The 11,052-nt window shown below is 39.8% G+C and overlaps 1 protein-coding gene across 1 annotated transcript; it reads left to right on the top strand.

Moving 5' to 3' along the window:
- Positions 1–3,065: 3,065 nt before the first annotated feature.
- Positions 3,066–10,745, top strand: LOC119265257 (vitellogenin-like). Its single transcript, XM_037545452.1, has 27 exons — positions 3,066–3,114; positions 3,248–3,268; positions 3,352–3,503; positions 3,636–3,887; positions 4,193–4,354; positions 4,448–4,596; positions 4,688–4,838; positions 4,968–5,125; positions 5,202–5,367; positions 5,459–5,584; positions 5,816–6,034; positions 6,115–6,332; positions 6,419–6,516; positions 6,830–6,954; positions 7,049–7,150; positions 7,235–7,366; positions 7,461–7,644; positions 7,737–7,839; positions 7,928–8,113; positions 8,281–8,534; positions 8,626–8,954; positions 9,336–9,380; positions 9,542–9,607; positions 9,747–9,947; positions 10,044–10,195; positions 10,289–10,433; positions 10,518–10,745. The coding sequence occupies exons 1-27, from the start codon at positions 3,075–3,077 to the stop codon at positions 10,743–10,745; spliced, it is 4,164 nt and encodes a 1,387-aa protein (XP_037401349.1). The 5' UTR covers positions 3,066–3,074.
- Positions 10,746–11,052: the final 307 nt, after the last annotated feature.

Genomic DNA, 11,052 nt, shown 5'->3' on the forward strand with positions numbered 1-11,052 from the left:
CGCTGAGGGGATTCGCTGCGCTGGCGCAGTATCCAATGGAACTATTCTGCTGATGAGTAACAGCTGCCCTGCAGGTCTGCGTTGTTAGCCCCGTAGTTGCTACAGCAAGTGAGCACATGGGCAGCACATGCGGTGATTCGCACCGTAACTAACTTTCACTTTCTCGCTTGTTAAATGTGTCGTAAAGAACAGAGTTAGTACCAGTCAGTTCCACTAATCACGCCTTAATACTTGGATATTCAGTACATAAATGGAAATTGTGCTGTGAAAGTGCTGAAAAGTGCTCTCTGTACTGGATGTGTTCACTTATTTTCATTTAGAAACTCAAAACATGTCATTTCACCAGGGGTGCTTAAAGTTTTGCTTATTAGACTATATTGGTTTCTGATAAAAAATGTGGTTCATCAGCACATTATTAAAGGGCAGGAAAGGCATCTCCTCTTCTTTTCATCTAAAGGTGTGCATGACAGAGAACCTTAAAAAAGTGCCATTTGTGAAATAGTGACAACTTGGGCAAACACAAGCAAAGTCCAGAGAACAGCGGTAAGGTTCAGGTCACCCTATCCTAGGTCATGACATACACCTGGTCAGCTCTTCTCATATTGTACGTTATACACTCCATTAATGCATAACTTGTTATGCCTTTTAACTTTTCTAACAGTGATTAAATATATTAAAAATTCATGTATGATATGTGGCTCCTCCGAGATTTTTAGTAATCACCTCAGAGGGCCAAAAAGGCTCCAAATAGGTGGATATTTTTTCATAGATTTTACAGCAATGCACTTTACTTAAGACTTTTATAGGTGGACATAATAAGCTGTTGAAATATGTACAACCAGATATGAGCTGTAATGCAGCTTTGGTTTGACAGAAGTCATGAGTGATTAATATTTTGTATGTCATCATCCATTGGCCTTTTCCATCTAACCACAAAGTTACTGAAAGGCTAAATTATATTGTATCTATTTAACATTAAAAATGCATTGTAATACTGTATGCTCATGTTGTTAACACAAGTTAATAAATTCTCAGGTGCCATAGTAATTATATTCTGAGATATTGTTTCTGTATAATACTGTAACAGTTGCCATTTATTTTTTTATATTGGTTGGTGTAGTGGGTAGCACCTTTGCCTTCTACATTGTAGACTGGGGTTCAAGACCCCTGTCTGGACAAGACCCTACACTGTACCAATAAGATAGAGTCCTTAGGCAAGACTCCTAACACCGCCTTCACCTACCTGTGTAAATTGATCAAATTGTAAGTCACTCTGGATAAGAGCGTCAGCCATAAATGTTTTTTTTTTTTTAACTCCTGTACTGTTTTATAAATGCTTGTGGAACTCTTGTCAGTAAAAACTGCACATTTGTGATAACTTGTGATGGATTTTCTACATCGCTGCGGAGGAATTTTGGCAGAATTGTTTTAATTCAGCTGTGCTGAGAGGTTTTCTCGAGCATTAACTGCCAATTTCTCTTGCCTTAGCAGCTCAATGAAACTGAAGTCAGGACTTTGACACTAAATCTTGTTTGGTTTCTTTTGAGTCTGTCAGAGGTAAACTTGCATGTGTGCTTCAGATAATTCTGCTACTGCATAATCCAACTGTGCTTGTACTTCTCCTTCAGGATTTTCTAGTTGTCCAGGTCCTGCAGAAGCAAAGCAGCCCCAGACCATCAGACTACCACCACCATGTTTGACTGGTGGTATCATGTTGGAAAGCGGTATTAGCTTTAAGCCAGATGTAACGGGACACATCTTCCAAAAAGTTCAGCTTTTTGAATCTTCTGTCCACAGAATATTATCTCAAAAGTATTTGGGGTCGTGTAAATCAGGATGGCAATGTGAGACAAGCCTTTGTGTTCTTTTTAGTCAGCAGGGATTTCCGACCTGGATGCCATTTTTGCCCAGTGTCTTTTTTAATGTGGAATCATGTACACTGACCTTAACTGAGGAATAGTGAATAGGCCGGCCACTCTTGGCAAGGTTAAGCACTGTTCAAAGTTTTGTCCATTTTTCGGATGATGGCTATCACTGTGGTTGTTACAGTCTCAGAGGCTTAGCAATGTTGTTGTAACCTTTTCCAGGCTGGTAGATTTCAGTGACTTTGCTTCACACATGGACAGAAGTGTGGAAAGCCTAATCTAGGAATTTCTGAAGTCACTGAAAACAATTTTCACATTAAGTACTTCCTGCATGTCCTTCATGTAGTGTGTATAGTGAATATATTGATTACAATAGTTTAGACTTTTAAAACAATTTTATATTAATCTTAAATTCAAATATATCGCTGCTGTTGGATTAAAACCTCATATCCACAAAATGGTAACTTTATAGGAGAAGGACAAAACACACTTTACTGTTAATGTAAGTCAGTAGAACCAGACTTTTTTCCATATAATTTTGGCCTGTTTCTTTTGCTCCATTAATCATGAAATTTACACACAATGTAAAGGGTGACAGATCATTTCAAATTATGGCAAAAACTGAAAAACATCAAAAATGGTGATAAGAGGTTTTGTCACGAAAAGAGCAATTATATTAAACATTCTCTGCCAAATATAATGTAACAAAATGCAATTTTCCATTTATACTGAAAATCAGTGAAAGTGTCTTTAGGAAAACATGTCCTAAACACAACAATTCAGTATTGTGAAAACAAATTCTGTCCAGATTTTAAAATTTTATTAGCAAATATAGACAGCCAAAGTTGCTTGTAGTGGCACAAACATGCATGTAAAGGAATTGCTGATGTAATGCTGTATTGTAAATGCAAACTATTAATTGAAGACATTAATTTATTCATTCAACCTGTAGATTCAGTAAGAGATTATTGCATATTTGTTGGATTTATATGTAGCAAAACACTATGCTGGACATTGGATTTTTGTCAATATGACAAAAGGTTTGTGTTACTCTGACCTAAAACTGTCAAGTGGCCTATCAGGGATATGTCTTTGTACATCAGAATAAGCATGCAAGAGTTAATAATTCATTTGAAGGATCTGTTAGTCAGCAAAAGTATTTCAATAAAAGAAGCAGCCACTCAGTGGATTTATCACAAACCAGCAGCCATGAGAGCTATTGTGCTTGCTCTGACTGTGGCCTTTGTGGGTAAGTGATGATTTGAACTTGATAGCAATGATTTAATTTTCTAAGCATTTTCAATTAAGTATTAAGGTGCAAGATTCTTAGAAAATGTATACAGAGAGTAAATGTAGTTTTTATTATGTTTTATTTCATTTAGCAAGTCAACAGACCAAGCTTGGTAAGTGATGTTTTTTTTAAAGAAAAAACTGGGATAGTTTCATATTTCCTGTCAAAGAAACTTACTGTGAAATATTTCATTAGTTCCAGACTTTGGTGCTGGTAAGACCTATGTCTACAACTATGAAGGTCAGCTTTTGGGCGGTCTGCCCCAGGAGGGTCTGGGCAAGGCTGGTATAAAAGTCAGCAGCAAGGTTCTCCTCAGGGCTGAAGCACAGAATACCTTTGTCTTGAAGGTAAAGAAATTCTCCTTCACATGAAAGATGCAAATAATCATTTATACAAAAATAATAAGATGCTAGATAATGAAGTTAACTGTAGAATAATTTAATCAAATGTGCTGCATTTTGGGATGATTTTGCCCCTAGCTTGCAGACCCTCAGATCTATGAGTATGCTGGGATCTGGCCTCAGGATCGTTTTGCTCCTGCTGCTAAGCTCACCGAAGCACTGACAGCTGACCTTGCGACTCCCATCAAATTTGAGTATGCTAATGGTGCAGTTGGTAAAGTATTCGCCCCTGCCAGAGTGTCTGCTGCTGCCCTGAACGTGCACAGAGGCGTCCTCACCATCCTTCAGCTCAACCTCAAGAACACCCAGAATGTCTATGAGATGCATGAGGTAAAAGAATATACATAAAGGACATTAAATATCGGTTACTATTCAAATCAGTAGTCTTAAAACTGGGGAGCTAAGGAGGCTGTAGAAAAATCTCAGAAGTTGTATTTATACTAAATAAGAATTTTTTTAGATTTTGTCAGTTCATTAATTTGGCTATAAAAAATGAAATGCATGCTAACCACCTAAATAAGGTAACTCTATTATCATATCAAGTCCGAATGATAGCTAGCAAAATGCACATTCACGAGATTACAAGGTCATGATCCTCTTTCATTAAGAGAAAATAATGAATGTCTTCCTCTAAGGCTGGACCTCATGGAGTCTGTAAGACCCACTATATGATCACTGAAGATGAAAAGACCCATGAGATTACTGTGTTAAAGTCCAAAGACTTGACCAACTGCCATGAGAGGGTGATAAAGGATACCGGTTTTGCTCATGCTGAGAAGTGTGTTGAATGCCAGCAGGTAAAATCAAATGCTGTGAACAAATTGAGTTTTGTTTTTTACAAGTAAATGAAAGATGCATTCCATCTGTAACTGATTCTATCTTCAACACAGAGGCTTCAGAGTCTGACTGGAACTGCAACCTACAACTACACCATGAAGCCAACTGATGCCGGTGTTCAGCTCTCTGAGGCTACAGTTGATGAGATCCATCAGTACTCTCTATTCAACACAAGAACTGGAGCAGTCCAAATGAGGGTCAAGTAGGAGATGCTCCACTTGCTCTGATATTTAAAATCCTCTTGCAGCATTCAAACAATGAGAAGAGATTTGATGAGGTATTTTTAATTTCAGGCAAACTCTGCAACTAATGGAAGTGCAGAATACCCCCATTGCCCCTGACACTGCTCAGTATTCAGCTCGTGGGTCTCTGAAGTATGAATTTGGTGCTGAGCTTCTCCAAACTCCCATTCAGCTTCTGGAGATCAAGAATGCAGTGGCCCAGGTAACATGACTAATCTCCAGTAACATTAGTAAAATCTTTCGAGTCATTGCAACATCTTAACATGGTAGACGTGTCATTGTTTTAACCATTAAGAGTGGAGTTCAAACATTACCACCTACTCCATTTCAGACTGCAGAGGTCTTGCAGCATCTGACTGCAAACAATGTGGACATGGTCCATGAAGATGCTCCACTGAAATTTCTTGAGCTAATCCAGCTCCTGCGTGCTGCTACTTTTGAGAATATTGAGGCCATTTGGAATCAGCACAAGACCAAACCTCTTCACAGGTAAAATTCCCTTGAATATTTTCATGAAATTAAAATAAAAGATGTTTGTACTTTTCTAAAATCTTTATTCTGGCAGACAATGGATTCTGGATGCAGCCCCTCTTGCGGGTACACCAGCAGCTTTGAGGTTCATCAATGAAAAGTTCCAAGCTGATGAGTTCAGCGCCCCTGAATTCACTCGGGCCCTTCTGCTTGGTTTGCACATGGCCACCGCTGATCCAGAAGCTATTCAACAGGCTGCTGTGAGTTTATCATTTTACCATTTCAAGTACTTTAACACAGATGCTTGTAGACCTCATTCTAAATATATCAACTATTTACTCTGTTGAACAGAGTTTGGCACAGAGTCCCAAAATTAGTGCCATGCCAGCGCTGCGCGAGGTGATCATGCTTGGCTATGGTTCCATGGTTGCCAAATATTGTGCTGAAGTTCACACCTGTTCTGCTGATCACTTGAAGGTAACATTTTTGTTTATTCATTCACATTTCTCATAGGCTTTAATTATAGTTCAGGGTTCAAGCAGAAAGTCAGACAGCAGATATATGTTGAGATCCTAAAGAATTCCTCTTATATTCAGTGTGACAGTGCATGTTTAAATATAAATGATGAATGGTGTAATGAATCGTAGTAAAGAATGTTGATTAATAACTAATATTCCATAAAATTTTCCTTTCAACATTGGTCATCAGCCTGTCCATGACAATGCTGCAGAGGCCATTGCAAAGGGTGAAATTTCTGAAATCAGCCTGGCTCTGAAGGTTCTGGGCAATGCTGGCCACCCTGCTAGCCTTAAACCCATCATGAAGCTTCTGCCTGGATTTGGATCTGCTGCTGCAGCCATGCCCACGAGAGTCCATGTTGATGCCATCTTGGCCCTCAGGAACATTGCCAAGAAGGAGCCAAAGTTGGTAAGTATGAGATGATCTGTGAAACATCTGTTTTGGGTCATTTTATTTCAGAAGCTAAATCATCTTATTGGCCTGTGTAGGTCCAGCCAGTGGCACTGCAGCTTTTCATGGATAAGAATCTTCACCCAGAAGCACGTATGGTTGCCTGCATTGTACTGTTTGAGACCAAACCCTCAGCGGCTCTTATGTCCACTGTTGCTGGTGAAATAGAGAAAGAGCCCAGGAACGAAGTGGCCAGTTTCGCTTACTCTTACATCAAGTCTCTGACCAGAAGCACAGCCCCTGATATGGTGAAAGTGTAAGAATACTTTACCTGTTTATTTAGCAGATTAATTCTTGCTGCTGTTAACCCAAAGCGAGAAGTGAGCATTTTATTTATTACAGAGCTGCTGCAGCTAATGTTGCTGTCAGAATCTTGAGCCCCAAACTGGACAGACAGAGCTACTTTTCCAGCACTGCTTACCACTCGGACCTTTATGTGTGTAAGTTTCAATAAGATCTGATTTTCTCATGACGTTTATAAAATTACTAACAAAAGTCAGTGTATATGCTGTCATAGGGGTATGTATAAGTAATTGTAGCGTTATGGAATGGCTAAGATATCCAGACTACATGCGGCAAACTGGAGTTTGATATTGCACTGGGGCAAGCACTCCACACCATGTATATAAGAGTCTTTGGACACGACTTTTAAGACTACATTTGCCTACTTTATGACTTGATTAAACTGTATGTTGCTCTAGATAAGAGTATCTACCAAATGCTTTAAAAATAAATATCTTTTTTTCTGTAAAGCTCCTCTCATGGCTGGAGCTGCTGGTACTGCCTTCATCATCAATGATGCTGCCACCATTGTGCCCAGAGCAGTTGTGGCAAAAGCACGTGCTTACTTGGCTGGAGCTGCTTCTGATGTTGTAGAGGTATAAATATTTCTTTTCGAGGCTGTCAGCAAATTGGCTTACATCATGTGATTTTGTTTCTGGAATTTCCATTTTTTTGTTAAATCTCAACCAGGTTGGTGTCAGAACTGAAGGTCTTCAGGAAGCCCTACAGAGAACTCCAGCTGCAGATAAGAATGCTGATCGCATTACCAAGATAAAGCACACCCTGCAAGCAGTAAGTGGTTAACACTGCGTTATTATATTCTACTAATGCACCATTTAATATATATTTGAAATTTAACATATCTTCATTTTCCAGCTGATGAACTGGAAGGCTATGCCAGCCAGTGAGCCACTGGGTTCCATTTATTTCAAAGCCTTTGGACAGGAAATTGCTTTTACCAACATTGACAAAACCTTCATTGACAATGCCATTGAGCAGGCAACACAGGTATTTCATTGATTCATTCCAGTGTTTGACAAGTCCCGTATCTGTTTTAATAATTGCATGTCAAATATAATGACATTTTATTCTCACTCTAAAGGCTGCCAAACCACGTGCACATCAACTGCTGAAGGAGACTGTTAAGGCCTTGCAGGCTGGCATTTCCTACCAATTTGCTAAGCCTATGCTGGGAACTGAGGTGCGTCGCATCATTCCCACTGCTGTTGGTGTGCCAATGGAGCTTGGTATTTACTCTGCTGCTGTTGTTGCTGCAGCTGTAAACGGTAGGGTTTTCACAGCTGTCTGACATGCTAGCATTAAATATGCTAATCATTGACAATAGAACATTGATTGTGTTATTTATTTATTTATTTAGTTAAAGCCACCGTTACACCCCCTCTACCTGAGAACCTAGAGACTGGCATTCTTGATCAGCTGAGGAAGACTGATATTGAGTTGCAAGCTGAGGCCAGACCAGGGTACTCTTCCTCAGATACGCACAATGAGTAAACAATGAGTAAATGACCTTCCAAAGTCATTATATAAATGTGTGCTTTTTCTTTTCAGTGTCGCCACACAGACCCTCGCTGTGATTGGAGTGAACTGGCCCTTGATTCAGGCTGTTGTCATGGCCAGAGGAAAGATTCACACTGTTGCGCCATTTAAAGTGGCTGCAAGAGCTGACATCCCAAGGGGCAACATCAAGGTGCAGATTCTGCCAGCTGTGGCTCCTGATCATGTTGCTGCTATCAGGTAATGCAAGGAAGAGTGACAAATTTTATGTCTGCCTAAAATTAAGTACTAGAATTGATGTCAAATTTGTGAAAGAAACTGACAAAAAGTACAGACTATACAATAGGCAAAGCCAGTTTTAACCCTCAGACTGTACCGTGATTTATGACCGTGTTTTCCTTTAATAGCTTCGACACTGTCGCTGCAGTCCGAAATTTGGAGGACCACCCTGCTGATAGAGAAATATCCCTGGCACCTGCAGCACCCTCTGGTGCTCAGTCCTTGATACCTGCTTCCATTCAGAAGTCCCTGTGTGGTAAAGTCCCTTACTTTCAAGTCAAGGGATGCATCGAGGTTGCCTCACGTAATGCCGGTTTTATGGGATACAATCCTATTTACTATGTTGTTGGACAGCACTCGGCTCGTATTTCAGTGGAAAGAGGTAAGTGGGAGGCTCACTAAGTTTGACACCAGCCGGGCTGCTTATTACTTGTAGTAAGAGTACAAAAATAATGAATCAACTTATGTTTTAGGTGATGGTCCTGCTCTTGAACGGGTGGAGTTTGAAGTTTACATTGCTCCTGAGAAGGCACCCGAGAAGTCTGTTAGGGAAACCAACCCTGCTTTGGGTGAAACTCAAGAAGAAAACATTATCCTGTTGAAACTGAGGGAATACCTGGAGGCTGGGCTGAAAAAATCCTCAAGCAGCTCTTCATCGTCCAACAGCACAAGCAGCAGCAGAAGCAGCAGCAGAAGCAGCAGCAGGAGCAGCAGGAGCAGCAGCAGGAGCAGCAGCAGGAGCAGCAGGAGCAGCAGGAGCAGCAGCAGCTCTCAAAGCTCTTCCAGAGCTCGCATGTCCAGGGTATGTCTTTAGCATGTGGCTATTTATGGTCAAGAATTATGATTTACATATGATTTAATTACTGATTGCATTACTGGAGAAGGTTATGTAAAATGGCAAAGCGTGATTAAGTTAATCTTCTTCTACTAGATGATAGCAATAAGTAATATCGAAAAAATCACATTTTATTGTTCCACACTGTAAAAATGTACATTTTCTCGCCGTAATTACAAGGCTTCTGCAATGATATTGATATCGGTAGTGATTCTGCTATGGGAAGGGATCACTTCGTTCACTAGTTTACTATTGGACTCCTACTAATTGAACACCTACAAGTTACCACATTTCTCGTCTAAGATCTTTTTCATTTTCTCATTTTTCTAATTTTTTGTTTACACCTAGGGTAATTTTACATATGGCCCATTTGAGAAATTCCATAAGAATCAGGTGAGTTTGAAAGAATCCCTTAAAGGGATTTCTTTTAAAATGATACAGTTTTTCCTTTTAAATACATAAAACATGAAATGACGAAAGTACACTGACTTCTTTATTCATTTATTTCCTTTTTTCCTTTGAGAGAAGTAATAAGGTTTCTGTTTTTGTTGCAGTACTTGGCCACACAGATAACATCAAAGGCCAGCAGCTCATCTAGCATTGAGGCCCTTCAGAGACAGGTAAAATTAAATGTGCTGTGGTGTTTTTACACATGGTTGGCAAAAAAAGAAAAAGTGTACAATCTACCTGCCCACTAGCCACACATAACAAAATGAATGTACTTCATGAAAATTAACAAGTACATGTTGACACTTTCAGGCTAAGCTGCTTGAAGATTCTATTGTACCTGCTTTTGTCATCATTGCTCGTGCTGTCAGAAGTGACCGCAAACTGGGATACCAGTTGGCAGCATACTTGGATAAGCCCAATTCGAGAGCACAGCTCGTGCTTTCATCCATTTCTAATGATCAATGGAAGCTGTGTGCTGATGGTGTCCTGTCGAGCAAGCATAAAGCCAGCGTAAGTCTGGCCTTCTACTGCAGCTTTCTAAGACCATGTATTTTCTCAGTATTCACACTTAGTATAGTATGCACTAAGCACTGACTCTCCTATTAGGCTAGGGTTGGTTGGGGTTCAGAGTGCCAGGACTCTTCTGCAACTGTCAAGGCTGAGACTGGTCTGCATGAGTCAAGCCCTGCTGCTCGTTTTCAACTGGACTGGGACAAAGCTCCAAGACTTGTAACCACTGCAGCAATGAATGCTATAAGGTACTTTCAGAAAATTCAAAACCACAAATATCATGTCAGGCTAAATCATACGTGAAGTTTCTTATAAGTCCTTATATGTATTTCTACCAACAGGATTTGTGAATACCTCCCAGTGCAAATAGCAGCTCACCTGGCTGGAATTGCTGTCAACAGAGCTGAGAACAAAGCAAACAGTGTTGGCATAATTATAGCTCTACCAACTAAGAGGTCCGCGGACGTCATTGTGAAAACTCCAAGGGTGCGTAGTTTTTCTTGAGGCTTTGCATGATTTGACATTTTAACCAAAATTTCTTGTTTTAATATTGTTTTCTCTTACAACTAGATGACCGCTGCAAAGATGGCTATGCCTCTTCCTTTTGCCCTGCCTGTTGAAAAAGACGGAAGCATTCCAGCTCTTCAGAATTTGGACATTCAAGACGCAATTCAGAAACTGGACATCCGTGCTGCTATTCAGAACTTCGACGCTGCCGCTGCCGTGGAGAGAGCAATGGATGCTTTGACGAAAGTGCTGAATGAATTTGAGAAGGCACAGAATGAACAAGCAATATAAGGATGAATATCTCCAAAAATTGGACGTTCGCACCATTGTTGAGCAAATCCAGAATTTGGATATTCGTGCCCTGATTGAGAACATTCCGGATTCGGAAATCATAATTGAAATAAATAAATATATTACAAGCATTCAAAAACAGAATATTGTGTTTTTATTGTGGCTTTTTAAAGATCTTTCTTAGCACAGCCTTCATTTTTTCAGTCATTTCATTTTTCTTTATTCGTTATGTCATCTTAATCAAAACATTATTTAAACAATCAATCTTATCTTTAGCTTGTGCTGAAAGTTAGAAAGTGCAGCAATG

The sequence above is a fragment of the Pygocentrus nattereri genome, chromosome 15 (assembly GCF_015220715.1).
Source record: "Pygocentrus nattereri isolate fPygNat1 chromosome 15, fPygNat1.pri, whole genome shotgun sequence".
NCBI classification, from domain to species: Eukaryota; Metazoa; Chordata; class Actinopteri; order Characiformes; family Serrasalmidae; genus Pygocentrus; species Pygocentrus nattereri.